General features: G+C 44.9%; 1 protein-coding gene across 1 annotated transcript in view; it reads left to right on the top strand.

Annotated features, from left to right (window-relative positions):
• Positions 1-21,855, top strand: part of DDR2 (discoidin domain receptor tyrosine kinase 2) — a 1,077,249-nt gene that overhangs the window by 884,427 nt on the left and 170,967 nt on the right. The window contains exon 14 of the mRNA XM_073557968.1: positions 17,883-18,010. Within this exon, the coding sequence (XP_073414069.1) occupies positions 17,883-18,010 (128 nt within the window). The remainder of the gene's footprint in view (positions 1-17,882; positions 18,011-21,855) is intronic.

Consider the following 21,855-nt stretch of genomic DNA (forward strand, 5'->3'; position numbering starts at 1 on the left):
GAGAAGTCTTGGAGGCGATTAGATGAGGAGCGAATAAGTGTGGAGGAGAGTAGGAGGTCTTGAGAGGGCCAGAGATTATGTGAGGGAAGATAGCGGGAGATTAGTTCAGAGATATATGGAGGAGACAGGTTATGGATGGCTTTGTAGGTCAGTATTAGTAATTTGAACTGGATAAGCTGAGGCAATTGCAGCCAGTGAAGAGAAGAGATTTGCAGAGGGGACAAGTGGAGAAGTAGCGAGGAGAGAGATGAATTAGTCGGGCAGCAGAGTTAAGGAGAGGGGCAAGAGTGTTAGCAGGGAGGCCACAGAAAAGGATGTTGCAGTAGTTGAGGCAAGAGATTATGAGGGCATGCACAAGCATTTTATTAGATTGAGAGTTGAGGAAAGGAGGGAATCTGGAAATATTTTTAATCTGGAGATGATAAGAGGTTGAAAGAGCTGAGATGTGTGGTTTGAAGGACAAGGCAGAGTCAAGGGTTACTTCGAGGCAGTGGACTTCCGGTACGGGGGAAAGTGTGATGTCATTAATTGTGATAGATCAGGTAAGAAAGATCTGTGAGATGGAGGAAAGATGAGGTGTTCAGATTTATCCACATTGAGTTTGAAGAAGCGAGAGGAGAAGAAGGAGGATATGGCTGATTGACACTCTGGGATTCTGGACAGTACAGAGGTGACGCTGAATGTGCGGTTGGAAGGTATGAGGAGATCCAGGATAGGGCGAGGTCTTTGATGCCAAAGGAGGAGAGGATATGTAGTAGGAGGCAGTGGTCAAATGTGTTGAAAGCAGAGGACAGGTCTAGAAGGAGGAGTATAGAGTATTGTCTGTTAGCATTGGTTGTAAGTAGGTCGTTAGTAATTTTGATCAGGGCAGTCCCAGTGGAATGATGGGGATGGAAACCAGATTGTAGATTGTCAAAGAGCGAGTTAGATGAGAGGTGGGAGAAAAGTTCAGGGTGGACATGCTGCTCCAGGAGTTTGGATACGAATGGAAGCAGCGATATTGGGCGATAGCTGGACATAGCGTGTGGGTCAAGGGTTGGCTTTTTAAGGATAGGCATGATTGTGGCATGTTTGAAAGCAGAAGGGAAGGTACCAGAAGTTAGTGATAGGTTGAAGAGGTGGGTTAGGGATGGTATAAGTGTGGTGGTGATATTGGGGAGGAGGTGGAATGGGATGGAGTTGAGCGCACAAGTGGTGAGGTGTGATTTGGAGAGGAGACAATTAAGCTCCCCTTCTGTGATATTGGAGAGGGAGGTTATGGGGTAAGGGCATTGGTCTGGTATACAAAGAGATTGTGGTGGTTGAACAATAAAGACTTACCTTGTTGTGTCGATCTTATTTTTGAAGTGTGTGGCAAGGTCCTCAGCAGAGAAGACATAGGTTGGATGGGGCAGTGGTGGGCAGAGGAGAGAGTTAAACGTTTTGAATAACTGTATGGGGTTGTAGACCTGATCTTCACCCATCTAATTCATTCAGGTCTAATCAGGTCTGTGTTGGTGGCTGAAGAAGACCACTGAGTAAGTCCAAAAGGTGAAGTAAGGGACAGAAGTTTTGAGGCTGTTGACTGAAAGGTATCAGTAGGGATGTTGAAGTCACCCATGAAGATAATGTCAGTGGAAAGAAAGTGAAGAAGCCATGTAGAGAATTGGTCAATAAAAGCAATGGCCAGGCCCAGAGGTCGGTATATGACGGCCACTAGGAGGTTGGAGTGAGAGTTGATTGCGGACAGAGTGTACTTCAAAAGACGGCAGGATAAGGGGGGGTAGAGGGGGGATTGGGTTAAAGGTGCAGTTAGTAGAAAGGAGAAGACCCACTCCTCCACCATGTCTGTTGCTGGGGCGAGGAGTGTGGGTAAAGTGGAGGTCGACATAACACCGTGTCACAGGGGAGACGGTGTCAGAGGGAGTCAGCCATGTTGCTGTGAGGTCGAGGAAGGGAAGATTGCGAGAGAGAAAGAGGTCATGAATCACATGAAGCTTATTGCAGTTGGAGCGGGCATTCTAGAGTGCTCCAGAGAGAGGGAACAGGGGGGAGGGCATCGAGGGCACAAATTTTACGTTGGAGAGATTGCGATAGTTCATATTAGATAAGGAGCGGTAGGAGGGGGAATTAATGGCAGGTATTAGCTGTAGGGGTCCAGGATTGGGAGATATGTCACCAGCAGTGAGAAGTAGAGAGAGGGAGAACAGGTAGGAGAATTAGAGTGGCTGGCTTGTTTCATGTTTCATTAGGAGAGTTATAAAAACTTGATTCCAGCTAACCTAGTAGCTCTATGCTCATCCACCTGGGGCTGAGACACCAGCCTCACTCTGGTCTTATATCAAAGAAAATAGAAAAAATTGGAGTCTGGCTCAACAGGACTGGGTTTTCCTTTTCTTTTTTTTATTTTCATGTCGATAATGTAAATTTTTCTTTTGTATGCACTTTATTTTCTTTTGAAAAATAAAAAGAAAAGGAATATCCAGTCCTGTTGAGCCGGACTCCAATTTTCTCTATTTATTAGGAGAAATCTGAGGTTCAGGAACAGGTCAGCAGAGGAGGTCAGGTGGGGAGGTAAGATGGAAGGGGAGATGAATATTTGGTTAGAGGGTGTTGGAGTTTGGGGATAGTAAAAGAGAATGAGGATTAGTGGAGCAAACACTGTAAGGGCATATGCAAACATGGTGAAGGAGTAAGATGGGTAAATAGAAAAGCTAGGTCCAATTAATAAGAAATGCATACTCGGCAGACATGCCCAAAAGAGACAGATACATAATGTGGGGTCCTGACTCCTGCCATGACTATCTGCCATTGAATTAACTGCAGCTTCTGTATACTTAGCTGCAGGGGGATGCATGCCAGACCCCACATGCATGCACCCCTTAGAATGCTACTAAATTTATAGGACTGAGAAGAGGATGAGGTGAGAGGGATTGTGGGAGCTGGTTTGGGATAAACTAGCAGCTGGCCAGCACACCAGGGGTGGATAGATGATCAAAGACACTGGGCCTGGCTACATCTCTATGCGAGAACACCTTTCACCAGATAACATAGTGACCCCAACCATGAATATACAGCAGTGAGCACGGAGTAGAATGCAACAAATGAATTATAGCAAAGATTCACCAGGCAATGTTATATACCATTAAAAAATGTTGCAGGATGATAAGCAGCAGATAATAGACAGCAAGCAGAGTTATACCATTGAAAAATGTTGCAGGATGATAAGCAGCAGATGATAGACAGCAAGCAGAGTTATACCTGTGTGAAGAGAGGAGATGGATGTTAATTGCCAGCCTTTCAATTAACTGCAGCTTTGTATGCTTAGCTGCAGGTATACTTTGCTGCAGGGGTACGCGTGGCAGACGCAGCACGCATGCACCCCTTAGAATGCTACTAAATTCATTACATGAAACTCCATGCACTTTGTAAGCAGCAAGAACCTTAGTGTCACGCCGCTGCAATGCAGGTAAATGCTAGCTCCACTGGTGCCATGCCGGCTTCAGACTCTGCTCCCACTGGGGAGTCTGTTGTGCAGTCTTAGACTTTTCTGTTGCTGAACCTGAGGTTGGGCGTCGATGTTGGTTCATTCACTGATGTCCAACTTGGCAGGAGTTAACTTTTTGATTTCTGGCTGAGGTTGCTGGGAACGCCTTCTTCCTTTTAGTATGGCCCAGAACATTCCTGGGTGCCGATTATAGCATTTGGTTACCTCTTGCAAACCGGTCCACTGTTGGAGTTTCTGTTGTTACTCGTGACTTCACCTAGGAGATTGGTGAAGTATACCGTGTTGTTTACTTCGTTATTAGTGTCGTGTTTATCCCAAACGTATATTGTATTGTATTGTCTATTAAGTTTGCTGTGTGCAGTTGTCTACTTTAGCCCCTGCTGTTTTCTATGTTATTATATCCTTTGCTGTACACCTCCTGGGGTGTGGGTTGGGGGTTTAGCTCAGGGTTAAACAGGAGATAGGGACAGGTCGGTGACTTGGGCCTCCCTACCTTCAAGGGTACCCCAAAGTTAAGGACAGATAGGGCCCCCCTTTAGTCCTAGGGGCAGTGCAGGAGCCCAGTTTCCTCATCTCCTGTTTTCCTGTGACATACCCATGACAACTAGATGGCACTAGAGTGGAGGGAAGACTGCACACAGCAAGGCCAGACCTGCAATGCAGTGGAGAGGCCACCACTAGGTGGCAGCAGAATAGTCAAACATGCCGGGTTGATATAAGACTGTAGTGCAGTACCAAAGGAATAAGAAAACACAGCGTCAAAAACAAGCCAAACGGGTCAGTACTGGTCAGGAGCAGATATTCCAAAGACAAGAGGCAAAACAACAAGTCAGGGTCCAAGCCAAGTCAAAATCAGGGAGTCAATAAACAAAAGGTATACACTGTGTCGGAAAGGGACGAGGGGATAAACAGACACGGGTTCAGTAAGCAAGCAGCAGGACAAATCAGGGCAAACGGGGTCAGCTGCACACACCATAGGCAGAAACTATAACTGAAATGGTCTGCAGGACGCAGCGGAGCTAAATAGCAAACATGAGACCAGACTGAGGCTGAGAAAGTTAACCCATGGCATGACCAGACTGGAAAATGGGGAAGACAGGATTCAAAATCCGGTCTGGATCATGACACTTACATTTAAAAATAAATGTTCAGATATTTCAAACTAGTTGATTGTTTCAGTATTGTATGGCTTACAACTACAATTTTAGAGCCACCCTAAAGCAATCATACCCTGTAATTGTGACACCCTAGAGTCCGGTTGTCACAGTGACATTGCCACCCTCTATGAGGTGAAGTCATGCTTGGAGGCAGAAAAGGGACCCCCATGCCAGGTAATAGATTTAATCACAGTTTCCTGCTGCAGGTCAGAAAAGGGAGAGCAGCAGAGGGCCAGCAGAGGGGGTTGGTGGTACTCTGGACTGCAACCTATTACCAGTAAAAGGTAAAGAAACTGCACCTCTCTGTGTCTTTCTCTCATTTATCTGCACCCCAACGTTTACAGCCATTTTTACTATTTATTTAACATCTTTGCCCTGGGACTACAGCCCTACCTGTGGAGGACTACAACATCATAGCTGCGCCCAACATCCATCCCAGAGAAGCAACGCCGCAGCGCTGGTCACCTCTGACTAGAATACCACAGGTGGCGTCACGTATTTCACCATCTATAAACATTATCTTCATTTTTACCACATAAATACCACACAACTCTCCCCCATTTTATTACTGGACGCCTCTGGGCCATGGACCGGGTCGCCGCCACAGTGACACCGTCCCCCATTGAAGTCGACGGGCCCAGTACTGTGTACCCCCAGGCCCCACGGGGCGCTCCAACTGGCATCACGAACATGATTTAGCGAGTCTAGCAAAGTTGGGTACAAGGAGCCTGGCAAAGCTGGGTACTGTGCACCATAGACTTTATTAAATTGAGTGCTAGAGACTTTAATGTGCTTTCAAATAACCGCCATAACAGCGTCACACAGTGCGTGCGAGCAGAGAGGGGCATGCCAGTGAAGCTGGAGCTGCGCTCTATTGTGAGCAAGTGAAAAAAAACAAGAAGAAAATGCCCAATGCGGGTGAAGATTCAGCGGCGGTCGCAGCCGCAGCCTCCATAATGCCGCTATCAATGCCATATATACCTGGAGCAGCCTGGTTACCACAGTACTCAGGGGAGTCGCACACCCTGAGCGATTTTAAAGGAAGACTATGTAGTTTGTTCCAAGTGTACCCGTGTCAGAAAGCCAAAAAGTCAGTATCCTCATTGGCCAGTTAACTGGTGTGGCCCAGAGGGAAGTAAAGTCCTGGCCGGACACTGATAAAAGAACTGTCAAACAAATCTTAGCCAGACTGAAAGACACTTTTGATACCCGTACTGCAACAGAGATAGAAATGAGATTTTTTTGGGTGCAAACAGAGAGTGCAGGACAGTATACGGGACTATACCCTTAATCTTCAGGAGGCACTACGGGCTGTAAAGCAGGTTGATCCTGAGAGCGTGAAAGATGAAGATAGATTATTACCAGAGCAGTTCATAGAGGGACTCCAGTCTAACAACCAAAGGACACAGCTGCGCATAATGGTCCTACAAAATCCTGAATTGGACTTTGCACACTTTAAGGATAGAGCCATCAGAGTGCTGCGTGAACCGAACCCTAGCAGCACAGAGCCCTCTAAGCATTCTGCAATTACATACCAGCAGGAGACAGCATCCTTTCAAAAGACCTCTATTGAGACTGACAAGCCGTCCCAAGATGATGATTCTGCTGCAGACTTACGTCTCCAAGTCAAGGAACTAACCAAAAGTGTGGCTGCACTCACAGAAACTGTGCAGTCCTTGCAAGTGATTCCAAAGAAGAAGATCCAGCTGGCCTCCAGTCCAGAAGACGTCCCATGGCGACAGCAGAAGAGGATCCCACCAACCAGAGGGAGAGACAGCGATCGTTACGACGAGGACGGACAGCCCATCTGTCGCCGCTGCAACAAGGCAGGACACCTAGCAAGATATTGTCATTTAAACAAGCAACCCCTGGGGCAAAGGGCCAACCCCCAGGAGTTAGATGACCAGGCCCACCAAATTGGCGAGACAAGTACGTAGGAGGACGACCAGTCTTGCCTGTCGTGATTGACCGTTTTCCGATGAACGCTTTACTGGACAGCGGCTCCCAGGTGACGATACCATATGTACTTTTTAAGCAGTACTGGGCAGATTCAGACATTACTCATAGCCCAGATAAAGACCTTACCATTTTTGCCAGCAATGGTCAGCCCTTGCCTCAGATGGAATATAAAGAGGTGACCATCAAAATTGGCCGAGTAGAATTGCAGTCGCAAGGTTTGATAATAGTTGATTTTGACAAACGAGAGTGCCATCCTATGATAACTTTAGGCACTAATGTAATTGAAAATTGTCTTGGAGAAATTATTGTTTTGTTACAACAGGTAGCCGAGACCGCCAGCTCCAGTCAGCAGCGGGTCCTGCAAAAGGAGATCAGAGCCCTGATGCAGAGACAACAGAAAAAGCTGTCTGGTGGAGAAGTCGGCAGTGTCAGAGTAAGTGATCCTTTCCCCATTGCAGTACCTCCCAGAAGTGAAATGTTAATTTGGTGTCGGGCAGCAATAGGCCTAAGGGGTCAAGATTACGAAGCCTTGGTAGTTGATGTCCGCAAGGGGAGAGTACCAATACGCATCTTAAATTGTGGGGAGAGAGAGGTCCAGTTGCCCCGGTATGCCACCCTTGCTAAATTGTTCACCATCAGTAACAATACAATCGAGACACTAGAACCCTTGCTTCCGTCAGACAAGGTGGAAGAGAATGGCTCTGAAGGGCAACAAGAGGATTGGTGTCAGCAGCTACACGTAGGCACTGATTCCACCCCTTCACACCAAAATCATGGGGCTTACCGGGTGGCTTGAGAATTTGAACAGGTCTTCAGCAAGCATCCTCTAGATTTTGGGCAGGCAAAAGGGGTTCAACATCATATCCCCACAGGAGATCATCCACCCATTAAAGAGAGACACCGGCCTGTACCCCCAGCACACTACCAATGTGCTAAGAGTATGTTACGAGAGATGAAGGAGGCTGGGGTAATCAGAGATAGTTGTAGCCCCTGGGCAGCTCCATTAGTCCTCGTTAAAAAGAAAGATGGTACTATGAGGATGTGTGTAGACTACAGGCGGATTAACAGCATTACACATAAAGACGCGTACCCATTGCCTAGAATTGAGGAATCACTAGCTGCACTGAGAACTGCTAATTATTTCTCTACCTTAGATCTCACCAGTGGGTATTGGCAGGTTCCTGTGGCAGAGGCAGACAAAGAGAAGTCAGCGTTTACAACACCAATGGGCCTCTGCGGGTTTAGCTACATGCCGTTCGGGCTCAGCAATGCGCCAGGAACATTTCAGCGATTAATGGAATGCTGCCTTGGACATAAAAACTTTGAAACCGTTCTGCTGTACCTGGATGACATCATCGTCTTCTCCAAAACCTACGAAGACCATTTGAAAAACCTAGCCGAGGTATTCGAAGCCCTGTCAAACTTTGGCCTGAAAATAAAACCGTCCAAATGTCACCTTTTGAAACCCAAGGTGCAGTACCTAGGCCATGTGGTGAGCGCAGAAGGTGTGGCACCCGATCCTGACAAAGTCACCGTTATCCGGGACTGGAAAAGACCCAGCACTATCCATGAAGTGAGGCAATTTCTTGGGTTAGTAGGCTATTACCGAAGATTTATCAAGAACTTCACCAAGACAGCAGCACCGCTGCAAGATCTTCTAGTGGGCCAATCCAAGAAGGCCAAGAACAAAAATATTCCATTCGAGTGGAACAAAAGGATAGAAGAGTCCTTCACCAAGTTGAAATTGGCCCTCACAGGAGATGAGGTCCTGGCCTACCCTGACCATTTGTACTTTACACTGACGCCAGCAACGTGGGATTGGGAGCAGTGCTGTCACAAGTGCAGAAAGGCAGAGAGAGAGTGATTGCCTACGCCAGCAGGAAGCTTTGTCCCACTGAGAGGAACCCCGACAGCTACAGTTCCTTTAAGCTGGAGTTCCTCGCCATAGTCTGGGCGGTAACAGAGCGCTTCAAGCACTACTTGGCTTCTGCAAAGTTCACCATCTACATGGACAATAATCCGCTAACCCACCTTGAAACGGCAAAGCTCGGAGCACTTGAGCAGCGAAGGATGGCCCGGCTGTCCAACTACGAGTTCACCATCAAGTACCGAGCAGGACATAAGAACGCTAATGCGAATGCGCTGTCCAGGATGCCCAATTCACCAGACAGGGGAGAAGATCCAAAAGAACTCGAAGAAATCGAGTTACCAGCCTTCCACCGTCCAATTGCAGCCCAGCGCTCCCAAGGGGGTGAAGGATAAGCGCTTTATCGTACAAGAGGTAACGTTGAGCCCATTACCCCATCATGAGTGGGCAGAGACACAAGATAGTGATTCAGCTGTTCACCTAGTAAAGGAATGGCTGGCACAAGCTGATTCACACCCTGGTCCAGATGATCCACAGGAAGCACAGCAAGGAAAGAGGCAAGCTGTTCATCTACGAGGGTAAACTGTGTCGGAGGAACATCAACTCACGCACACACAAACTGGTCTGGTAGGTGGTAGTCCCGAAGAGGGATGCGCCGATGGTCTTGGAGGCGTGCCACAATGGAGCAAGACACTTCGATTGGAAGAAGTTGGAGGTCCTACTTCGTGAAAGATTCTACTGGATTGGCATGAGGAGTTCCATTGAGAAGTGGTGCCGAGAATGTGGCCCATGCATCCTGCGCAGAAAAGATCGAAACAGTCAGCGAGCCCCATTACAGCCGATCATAACAAAACAGCCGCTTGAATTGGTAGCCTTGGATCACGTGAAGTTAACTCCAAGTAGGAATGGCTACACTTATGCTTTGACCATCGTGGACAATTACTCAAGGTTCTTGGTAGTCGTACCTGTTAAAGACCAAACAGCGAAGACAGCAGCCAAGGCATTTCAGCAACACTTTTGTCGACCGCACGGATGCCCTGACCAAGTGTTCACCGACCAAGGTCCAGCCTTTGAGACAGAAGTGTTCCAGGAGTTCTGTAACATGTACGGTTGCAAGAAAATCAGGATGACGCCATACCATCCACAGACAAATGGCATGTGTGAGAAGATTAACCAGGTGGTCATTGACTTATTGAAGACCTTACCTCTGGAAGAACGGAGCCAGTGGCCAGAGAAGTTGCCAGATCTGGTAGATCTCTATAATCATATACCGGTAAACTCCACAAATTTCACTCTGGCCTACTTGATGAGAGAAAGTAAAGCCAAATAGCCCAATACTTTACAAAAGACAAAAGGCAGTGACCTAAATATATGGTCTGCCATAATCAATGGTTCCACTCCATGAATATATGCATACAGGAGGAGGAGGCGGAATGACTGAATCCAACAAATAAATTAATTATAAAAGTATGAAAATTTATTATAATAAATATATATAAAGAAGCAAACAATGGCCGTGAAATGATTACACATAAAATATGACGCCAAAAAGCCAGGAGAGGAGATACATAGGAGTCATGAAAACACCATCATGCAGAATTATAACCGCCCTTATAGGGTGCAAGTTAAATACTACTACCTGTATAGGTTTATATCATGACCATAGTCATGTAAAAGTAATAGGAAGCTCCTAAGACGGATATCACATAATAGGGAAAAAAACACGTCAGTGAAAGTTCAACGGTAACAATGCCATAATGGCGAAAAAATTCCCATATGCGAACACTCACCTAGTGGTGTCGACTACCCCTGGTTGTGTGAAAATCTCCAACGCGCGTTTCACGCTCCACAACTAGCGCTTTCTCAAGGAGATGCTGCTAGTCCTGACACAGGACCTTTTGTAACCCTGACGACTGTCACATGTCTGGCCATGTGATGTTGAAAGGCCAATCACAGGCGGTTATATCGGCGCATGCGCCGTGACACCCACAAGTTCTCCAACATAGAGGCAGGCGCCCGGCATTGGGTGCACGCTCAGGAAAAGCGTTAACGCCACAAATGCTGAGAGGGCACCGCCCCCATGAGGAGAGACACGGGGGACACGCCGCGCATGCGCACAGCCGCTGGAAGGCACTACTAACAGACTAACCATAAGAGAAGAAAGTAAAGTAAACAGATTGAATGACACTTATACCTACATAAACCAGCCCCAGATAGAATGCCAGTGGACTGAAAGAGTAAGAATTGAATATACAAATCACTAAAGCCCCCATCTCCAAAGATATTCTGTTATATTTAACACATATAAAAAAGACACAATAACAGCCCAGATGATTAGCAGATATGCAGGGGGGAGAAGTTCAGGTGCAGTATCCAATCATTATCCGTCCAATGGCAGCTAAATGACTGGAACCGGTGAAAGAGATAATAGTAGGTCCATATGCATCAACACAGCAACAGGAACAATGGAACTAAAGAATAAAAAATGAAAAACAGGTAAAAATTAAGAACAATAAAAAACACAAACAGGGGAAAGTGATGAGCAGTGGTGGACATGGTAAGCCAAAAAATAGCCTATTTTACAGAAAAGAGGCAAAGCTCAGAGACTCATTAAGACCGTTTGGAGTAATCGTATCCAACATGACTATCCACTTTGATTCTCTCTGCGCCAAAATCTTTTTATAATTGCCGGCTCTAATCCCCAGATGAACCCTATCAATCTCCCTCACCATAAATGTCTGAGGATCACAATTATGCATCAGCCTAAAATGGCGGGGGATCGTCTTTTAAATAGAAAGGTCAGTCACTGTCTTGGCCGCCACAATGTCACGGACATGCTCTCAGATCCTTACACGGAGTTCTCTGGAAGTTAGGCCCACATATATAAGAGGACATCCGCAGACAGCATAATACACAACATTAGTGCTGCCGCATGATATCCGTTCCATAATTTGAAATTCTTTTGACCTATTCGAGTTGTGAAATGTTGAGCACCGTGTGCGCTAGTTGTGGAGCGCGAAACGCGCGTTGGAGATTTTCACACAACCAGGGGTAGTCGACACCACTAGGTGAGTGTTCGCATATGGGGATTTTTTCGCCATTATGGCATTAATTGTTACCGTTGAACTTTCACTGACGTGTTTTTTTCCCTATTATGTGATATCCGTCGTAGGAGCTTCCTATTACTTTTACATGACTATGGTCATGATATAAACCTATACAGGTAGTAGTATTTAACTTGCACCCTATAAGGGCGGTTATAATTCTGCATGATGGTGTTTTCATGACTCCTATGTATCTCCTCTCCTGGCTTTTTGGCGTCATATTTTATGTGTAATCATTTCACGGCCATTGTTTGCTTCTTTATATATATTTATTATAATAAATTTTCATACTTTTATAATTAATTTATTTGTTGGATTCAGTCATTCCGCCGCCTCCTCCTGTATGCATTGATGAGAGAAAGACCTGGCAAATTACCCATTGATTTAGACATGGGAGTCTTAACACCTGAGACAACATCACCAGATGCAGACTGGAATACAGAGCGGCAACAACAATACCGCAAAGTGCAAGAATGTGTGGAGAAAAGTTTGTCCCAAGCAAGACAGAGACAGGAAAGAAATTACAATCAACATGCCCCTGCAGTTCCCTTGACACCAGGAGAACAAGTACTTAAAAGAAAGAGGCATGTTCACAAACTAGATGACCAGTGGGAAGCAGAGCCATACACCATGATACCTTCAGACTTTAATAACACCAAAGTATGTATCATCAGCAAAGATGGAGGAGAAACCTTTAAAGCAGTCTCGAGATCATCTAAAGATGTGCCCTGATCAATTGAAGGACAAGAAAGAAGTTCAAGACATTCCACAACCAATAGTAGAGGTGGAAGAAAAGATTCAAACTATACTTGGAGAATTTCCTCGGACGTGGACACAAGTAAATCAGGCAATCGTAGTACCAATCCTAACCTTTCATCAGCCTACTGCACCAGATGAAGTAGACACTCTAAATGAAATGGTTCCAGTAACAGATACCACATCTGCAGAGGAATGCGGAAATCTGTCCCCTGCTAACAGCAAATCTGACAATCTCATGGTGACTCTAGGAGTAACAAGAAGGCAGTCTAGTATACCAATCTTACACAAGTCTACTTATAGCGTAGTGACTAAACAGTAAACATCAGAGAACAGGTCAGGTCATCAGAAATACCTATACTGCGTAGATCCACTCGTAGTACTAGAGGTCAAATCCCTGCCCATTACAGAGATTACATAATGTAAATAAAGTAATAAGAATGTATTGTTGTAACCGTTAAGCATGAGAGTCTACAAAGACTTACTGTAAGAACCTTTTTTTTAAGTATTCATAATAACCAGTTAAAGGACAATTGGGCCACAGGACTATGTGTGGTCAGAACTGTATTTGTAAATAGTTACTCCAAAAAGGCCTTGGAAATAAGCCGCAAAACATGCCCATCTACAGAGTGCCCTGTAGCCACGCCCAGGGACGACACACAAAGTGGGTTAAGGCGGTTCCCACCAACCAAACTCCAGGTACAAGCACAAAGACAATTCCTGGATAGCAGCTTAAGGACTGGTCGCTGCAGTAACTGTGCTATTTTCTTTTTCTTGTCTAGTTTTTGATAATTTTTACAATTTTTAAGACTTTGTAGATTTGCATTAATTGTTGCTGTTAACAATTCTTGTTATATTTTGCTCAGTCCAGGAGTACTGAACTTAACTGGGGGGGAATGTGACACCCCAGAGTCCGATTGTCACAGTGACATTGCCTCCCTCTATGAGGTGAAGTCATGCTTGGAGGTAGAAAAGGGACCCCCATGCCAGGTAATAGATTTAATCACAAGACAGGCAGCTGATCTGACAAGAGGAAAAGGAAACGAGCAGAGATGAGAGGCTCTGGGAAAGCTAAAATACTGCATATAGCAGACCCCTGAGCGAAGTGCTAATAAAGAGAAGAGGGACATCAGAGTCCTAGGCTGACAGGAGCTGTAAGCCCTGATAGCCGAATCTGAAAGTACAGGGCATTGTAAATTCCTGTACACATTGATCACCTGAGGGCACCGCAGCGGATAAGGAGCCCGGGTCCGATGTTGAAGAGAACGGTTCCCGTGGAATAGGCTCACGCGGACAGCTGTACAGCTTAGTGAAACCATCACGAATGGAGGGTCACAGCATAGTTATATACAGCGGAGACCCACACACAAAGCGCAGAAAGGAAGGTCCTAAATCCCCACCTGGCAAGGTGGATTCCCTGAATGCCTCCAGGCGAGCTGGACTCATTCCATCACCTGTATGTGGTACTCTGGACTGCAACCTATTACCAGTAAAAGGTAAAGAAACTGCACCTCTCTGTGTCTTTCTCTCATTTATCTGCACCCCAACGTTTACAGCCATTTTTACTATTTATTTAGCATCTTTGCCCTGGGACTACAGCCCTACCTGTGGAGGGCTACAACATCATAGCTGCGCCCAACATCCATCCCAGAGAAGCAACGCCACAGAGCTGGTCACCTCTGACTAGAATACCACAGGTGGCGTCACGTATTTCACCATCTATAAGCATTATCTTAATTTTTACCACATAAATACCACACAACTCTCCCCCATTTTATTACTGGACACCTCTGGGCCACGGACCGGGTCGCCGCCACCGTGACACCGTCCCCCATTGAAGTCGACGGGCCCGGTACCGAGTACCCCCAGGCCCCGTGGGGCGCTCCATATTGTCATATGCAGTCATGTGATACTATTCATATAAAGTAGCACTCCACATTTTTGTCTATATTGTGCAGTCTGGGCTATTAATGATAATGTGGAAGTTCCAGTATATACTGTACTTTGTGTACCTGCTTTCTATGATGTGCCATTTCTGGGTTGATCGCCATATTTATTATTTCTTAATTCTGATTTGGCTCCCCAAATTAAATTTGTATTTCCCATGATGCATCTTGCTTGCAAGTGGAGCATTATTTAATTGCTCTTGTTCTGTTTTGCATCTTAACTATGTTTTAGATTGATCAGTCAAAAAGAACTGATGTCTCCTGATTCACAATTCAGAGTATCTATGAATCCCTATATAATGTAGCTTTATCTTGTACACTTGCCCCTGCTTGTGATAGGTTTCTCCCTATCAGCTTTTGCAATTAGGAATGAGCGGAGAGAGTCTGAAGCTGTATCATATAAGAATACACAGGACACACAGCGTGCACGCACTGACGGATATTATAGTGGTGCAGTGTCAGTCAGTGGATGTTTATAACTCCCCTGTTTCACACTACCAATCATTGTATAGACTACAATGTCACTGCTCTCTTATTTAAGAATTTAGGGCAGAAAATAACCCTTGTCTGCATGGGAGACATGCAGAGAAACAAGGAAGTTGAAGCTAGTTTGGAAGTGGAGCAAGGACAACATCTGCAAGGATTTTGTATGTTCTCCCTTGTTTGCGTGGGTTTCCTCCGGGTACTCCAGTTTCCTCCCACATTCCATACACATACTGACAGTGCAAACTATAAAGTGCAGGAGAATATGTTAGTGCTATATATAAAAAAAAGAAAAAGATTATTATAATCTGAAAGCTGCCATGTAGAATTTGATAGGTTATGGAGGCATCATCACCGGAAGTCAGAGAATGTAATCTTCTCTACACAGGAGAGCATGCTTTGAAGAGGTAGTCAGACATAAAACACAGCCGCTCATAAAGAAACTCTTAAAATATATGGATGCAACAAAGCAGTGATGAAAAAAATTACACAGTATATTTCTGAGATACCAATATATGTGCAAAGGAAATGGTGGTTTTGAAGATTCCCATGGGTCACTGAAATTTTTTAATTTCTATGTTTTTTAAGCTACTGTCCAGTCCATTGAACAATCAGTTATAAAGCGGTCAGGGTTGACTCCTTTCTCCACAAATCCAAAGTGTTCATACAACCCCTGGCAAAAATTATGGAATCACCAGCCTTGGAGGATGTTCATTTAGATGTTTAATTTTGTAGAAAAAAATTAGATCACAGACATGGCACAAAACTAAAGTCAATTCAAATGGCAACGTTCTGGCTTTACGAAACAATAAAAGAAATCAAGAACAAAAAATGTGGTAGTCAGTAATGGTTACTTTTTTTAAACAAAGCATAGGCTGAAAATTATGGAATCACACGATTCTGAGGAAAAAAACTATGGAATCACCCTGTAAATTTTAATTCCCAAAACTAACACCTGCATCAAATTAGATCTGCTTGTTAGTCTGCATCTAAAAAGGAGTGAGCACACCTTGGAGAGCTGTTGCACCAAGTGGACTGACATGAATCATGGCTCCAACACGAGAGATGTCAATTGAAACAAAGGAGAGGATTATCAAACTCTTAAAAGAGGGTAAATCATCACGCAATTTTGCAAAAGATGTTGGTTGTTCACAGTCAGCTGTGTATAAAATCTGGACCACATATAAACAACATGGGAAGGTTGTTAAAGGCAAACATACTAGTAGACCAAGGAAGACATCAAAGCGTCAAGAAACTTAAAGCAATATGTCTCCAAAATAGGAAATGCACAAAAAATCAAATGAGGAACGAATGGGAGGAAACTGGAGTCAACGTCTGTGACTGAACTGTAAGAAACCGCCTAAAGGAAATGGGATTTAGATACAGAAAAGCTAAATGAAAGCCATAAATAACACCTAAACAGAAAAAAACAATGTTACAATGGGCTAAGGAAAAGCAATCGTGGATGACTGGATGAAAGTCATATTCAGTGATGAATCGCGAATCTGCATTGGCAAGGTGATGATGCTGGAACTTTTGTTTGGTGCCATTCCAATGAGATATATAAAGATGACTGCCTGAAGAGAACATACATTCTTCCACAGTAATTGATGATATGGGGCTGCATGTCGGGTAAAGGCACTAGGGAGATGGCTGTCATTACATCTTCAATAAATGGACAAGTTTATGTTGATATGTTGGACACTTTTCTTATCCCATCAATTGAAAGGATGTTTGGGATTGATAAAATCATTTTTCAAGATATTAATGCATCCTGCCATAGAGTAAAAACTGAGAAAACATTCCTTGAAAAAAGACACATAAGGTCAATGTCATGGCCTGCAAATAATCCGGATCTCAATCCAATTGGAATTCTTTGGTGGAAGTTGAAGAAAATGGTCCATGACAAGGCTCCAACCTGCAAAGCTGATCTGGCAACAGCAGTCAGAGAAAGTTGGAGCCAGATCGATGAAGATTGAAGAGTACTGTTTGACACTCATTAAGTCCATGCCTCAGAGACTACAAGCTGTTATAAAAGCCAGAGGTGGTGCAAAAAAATACTAGTGATTTGTTGGAGTGTTTTTCATGATTCTATAATTTTTTCCCTCAGAATCGTGTGATTTTATAATTTTTCCCCTATGTTTGGTTTAAAAAAGTAACCATTACTGACTACCACATTTTTTGTTCTTGATTTCTTTTAGTGTTTCTTAAAGCCAGAAAGTTGCCATTTGAATTGACTTTAGTTTTATGCCATATCTGTGATCTGCTTTTTTTCTGCAAAATTAAACAACTGAATGAACATCCTCCAAGGCTGGTGATTTTATAATTTTTGCCAGGGGTTGTAGTTATACTAAGGTAAAAAATGGGGAAAAAATGTAAAGGCAGAACAACATTTTTTTATAAAATAAATATATCACACCCATTCCCCTAACAAACTAGGTGACTGCCTGCTCCCACTACTTTCATCATTAATGGTGTCATACATTCCTAATACCACAGAATATCAACTCTGCTTAGAAAGTAGTGAACTCTGAGAATATATAACATACGGCATTTGCTAAATGTAACATTCAAACCTCAGGGCTATGCTTGTTGGCATTTTAGCAAAGGGGTTGTCCAGGTTTGGCATGAAAGGCTGCAGTCACCCTGTGTAAATCCAGACTTGTAAATCCTCACAGTGCGCACAGAGCGAGTTTTTGAGGATTTTCTGGAGACAGAGGCAAGATCAGGTGATAATGGAACAGCAAATATGCAATATGCTTACTTTCTGCCACATTCCGACTAGATGTGCTTGACTTCGCTCAATTTATTTGTAATGCTACCAGGCGTATTTACAGTATATTGCATATTTGTGGTCACATGACCACTCACTCGCAGCGTCGGAGAATCCTGACGGCCTGCGATGTGCACGCTGTGAGGATTTACACATCTGCAGTCATATAGCGTCACTGCAGACTTTTGTGCAAAATCTGGACAACCCTTTAAATTACACAATGTGTAACCTTTACCAGGAGTATCAATCTATGCTGCAGGAAAGCATGAAAAAAACCCTGATGCACGTGTGATGAGGCACTGAAAGAATTTAATTAATGCTTTTAAAATACTGCAATTTTTGTTTTGTAGGTTCACCTCTGTGAAGCAGAGGGGGTAGAGGCCTTTCTAGACAAAGATTTGATTTTGGATACAAACATTGGTCAGCCCACTCTTGTGGCTGTGAAAATGCTCAGAGCAGATGCCAACAAGAATGCCAGGTCTGTACGTCAGTTTTAGTTTAGCTAAGTACACAGATATAAGAATTGGAAATACTTGTACATCTTTTTATCGTTATTCCTCCTATATTAACAGTGAAAAAAGAAACTGTCACCATGTTTATGCTGCCCTACCTAAAGGCCATGTAAAGTAGGGTCTGAAAGCCCTGATTCCAGTGGCTTAATGCATATGACAGTGCTATGCCACATGTTGCTCATGCTACTGAGAGCAGCCTGCTTGGCTTAAAGGGAATTGGTCACCACATTTGATCTATATGACCTGTTATAGGCATAAAGGTTGTGGACTGCTGAAAATAGTCATACATGTATGCCTCATGGTTGATGCTTGATTTTGTCAAAATCATCTTTTATCGCTTTATGTAAATTCGACCTTCCAGGCTATGGGGCGTACGTTGCCCGGAAGATAATGCTGGTTCCTCAGTTCATTCTCCTATCTTTCTTCTCACCTATCATTACTGTGTCCCTGTGACGTCAGAAGCACGGCAGAAAATTCGGCGCCTGTGAACTGCTCCGCCCTTCTATGGGCATTGACTTCACATTTTGTTCTGCACAGACGCCTGAGATTCGCTGTAAGGCCGGGGTCACACTTGCGAAAAGCTCGCATGAGTCTCGCATCTCAGTACCCGGCACAGCCGCCGACACTCGGGACTGGAGTGTTCAGCTGCATAGAAATACATTCAGCCGTACACTCCAGTCCAGAGTGCCGATGACAGTGCCGGGTATTGAGATGCAAGATTCATGCGAGTTTCTTGCAAGTGTGACTCTGGCCTAACTTCTGCTCCCAGTATTCTCCGGCGTGTAGAAAAGGTGCAAATGACATGCTTACTATGCAAGGTGGGAGGAAGGAAGTTAAAAATGCACCTTTTCTGCACACTGGAGAACACTGGGGTTAGAAGTTTCAGTGACTCTCTAGCGCCTGTGCAGAACAAAAGTAAAGCTAAGAAGGGCTGTTAGTATGATGGTTCAGCTTCAGCACCAGTATCAACACTACAGGCCTCTAATTTGTTATACTGTGCACACAGGTCTAGACAAGCACTCTCTCCCTCCAATAGGAAGTGTCGCAAAGCGGTGCAATGGCGTCAGTGTGCCGAGCAGGGCGGTGCCTGTCTTTTTTACTAATCTGATGATATCAGATGGCCAGCCAATCACAGTAATGCCACAACCAAGATGGTTATCGCATTACAATGACTCACAGGCAATCTGACAATGCTTATTGGCTGCGAAACAGATGGCAAAGATGTAGGGCGGGAATCGAGTTTGAACTTCAGAATCGCCCATTGTCCAACTAGTAAAAGCACATCTGAGCACTGTGATACTCGAGTGATAACCAAATATCACTGAGCACGTATGCTTATCCCTAGTCAGCAGATTATGCTATTTAATCTGAGAGCAGCATAATGTAGGGACAGGACAGAGAATCTAATTCTAGGGATATGTCGGGCATTGGGGTTTGTGCTGTAGTTTCATCACAGTCAATGTTTTATCAGTAGGAGATTATCACTGTCAGACTAGGTCAGGTACAAGGGAGTCCAGCTATTCTGTGTAATGCTTGCCCCACCACTGATTGGCAGCTTGCTGACTGTTAACAGTCTACACAGGAAGCTGTGAATCAGGGGTGTGGATGGTGTTATACATAGCTCAGCATTCTGTCCATTGCTACACCTACAGCAGAGAATACAGGCACGTTATCAAAACTACACCAAGAAGCTCAGTAAGTGATACATCCCTGCAATCAGAGTCTCTGCCCTATATCATGCTGCTCTCAGATTACATAGCAAAACTGCTGATATATTTCCTTTAGTACATGAGGTTTTGTATGTTTTTGGTAATGATCAGCCAGAACATTAACCCATTAATACTGCATGTATTTTGAGCTTTAATGACAAGCCATTTTAGCTATTTTTACTGCTTTACTTTTACGTTATTTTTTTAGTATTATTACACACATGGTACTTAGGATTTGTACTTAGGATTTTTCAAACTATTTTTTTTAATATACATAGTGTTGATTGAGACACAGATTGGTAATACGACTTCCTAGGCATATGAGAGGCATATTGCATACATTTTATGGATAAGATGTATGTATATACATATAATTATATGCAAGCAAACTATCAAAGTCCCTGGGTTTTCAATTTGCACTGCTCAGATAACAAACTCAAGCATATATGTTTTTTATGTTATTTTTATTAACATTAGGGCAGGTGCAGACAACCAATTCTCTCAGATGTGTAAATCTGTGGAAATCGGACTCAGATGTTATCTGCGTGCTGTCCGATGTTTTCCGCGGACTCTTTGACTTGCATAGCTGAATGCGATCTGAATTTTGGATCACACTTGGGCATGCACTTGGCGCTATCCATGGAAAAATCTGACATGTGCACGTGTTAGGGCTGGCGGAACGCACCAAATTATAAAATAATAGTAGGTGCGTTCACAGCCCGGGGTCCACCGTGCAGAGGTGGTACACTGCTGCTAGGTAATGGCGGGAGTATAAAGCGGTGTGAAAAGGTCACACATGGGTTAACGTCACCCAGTGTGAACAGGAGCGAACTCTGTTAACTCACAGAGCTGCACTACCGCTGAACATAAATGCCGGAGCCTGTTTAGCTCACAGAGCCCGGCCAATGAGCGCACAGAAAGTGGTCACAGAACTCTGCCCCAAGGACACGTGGTCAGAGTCCCTCTAGACCTTCTGAGCGTGCAGCGTCGCAACGCCGACGCTATAGACGCTGACTACGGAGTGTAGGGCACGTGCACTGAGGTATGCGGAGTCACTGATGGAGACTGATGCCTGTCTCAGACTCTGTCCTACCTTCACCTAAGCCTGGGCGCTTAACAGGCTAGGCTGCACAACACATGTGTGGCACCCCTGAGGCTCAGTCACCACAGAGGTACTGCACCTCCTCCTGAGGTGTGGTGCCCCACCATCCAGGTAAGTTGGAGGCTCCTGACCACGCTCCAACACTCGCACCCCACACAACAGAGTAGTTCAGCAAAGCCACATCGCGGCTCCTTGTTTAGAGAGTAGCAGAGCACCTTTGGTGGTTCCCTGCTTGGAACACGAAACGTGCTGGGAGGCGGGAGGAGTTGAGAATACATAAAAGAGCGGGAAGGTTTAGAATTACAGGTCAGTCTGGGAGAGGAAGCCACTCAGAGAGGAGTGAGGAAAGGAGATCCCTGGAAGAGGGATGGAGGAAGGAGGTGCTGCAGCAGATCTCAGTGACCTGGGTCTGCTGGCACGGGAAAGGAAAGAAGGAGAAAGACATTGAACTGAAACCTGATCTTCCATAAGAGAGAGAGATTAGAACGGAACGAAGGAGTAAAAGGGAACAGAGAGGATGTGGGTTAGAGGATGAACCCTGCCTAGAAGTTCTAAGCGCAAGGCCGGGACCCGGTCCCCGAGGTTGTATGGACACTAATGGTTCTGCAGCAGACACCGGTGGAGTAGTGGGCTGTAAATGCACTACTCCCATCTAAGACTTGGGGGCACAACAGCAACTTGGATAGTGAACCGGGACTCAGGAGTAGGGTGTCCCCGAAGCAGGCTACAGCTGTCTGCCGTACAAGTAGAGTTCTTGGGAACATCTGTCAGGAGGCACTCCAGTGTAACTCAGTACTGGGAGTACTTCACACTTAAAGGCGCTATAGAGGAGACATTCAGAAAGGCACATGTGGGTGGAGCGTTGGGAGCATTCCATCTTGCCTGGAGGTCGACTGAGTCCCTGACCCGGCGGACACGGCACAGAGGCAGGCACCTGTGTGTACTACAGACTGTGAGTAAAGCTTTGGAACTGCAAGCCCTGGTGTCCTCCATTCATTCT

The sequence above is a fragment of the Dendrobates tinctorius genome, unplaced genomic scaffold, assembly GCF_039654945.1.
Source record: "Dendrobates tinctorius isolate UK_male_01 unplaced genomic scaffold, ASM3965494v1 ptg000012l, whole genome shotgun sequence".
NCBI lineage: Eukaryota > Metazoa > Chordata > Amphibia > Anura > Dendrobatidae > Dendrobates > Dendrobates tinctorius.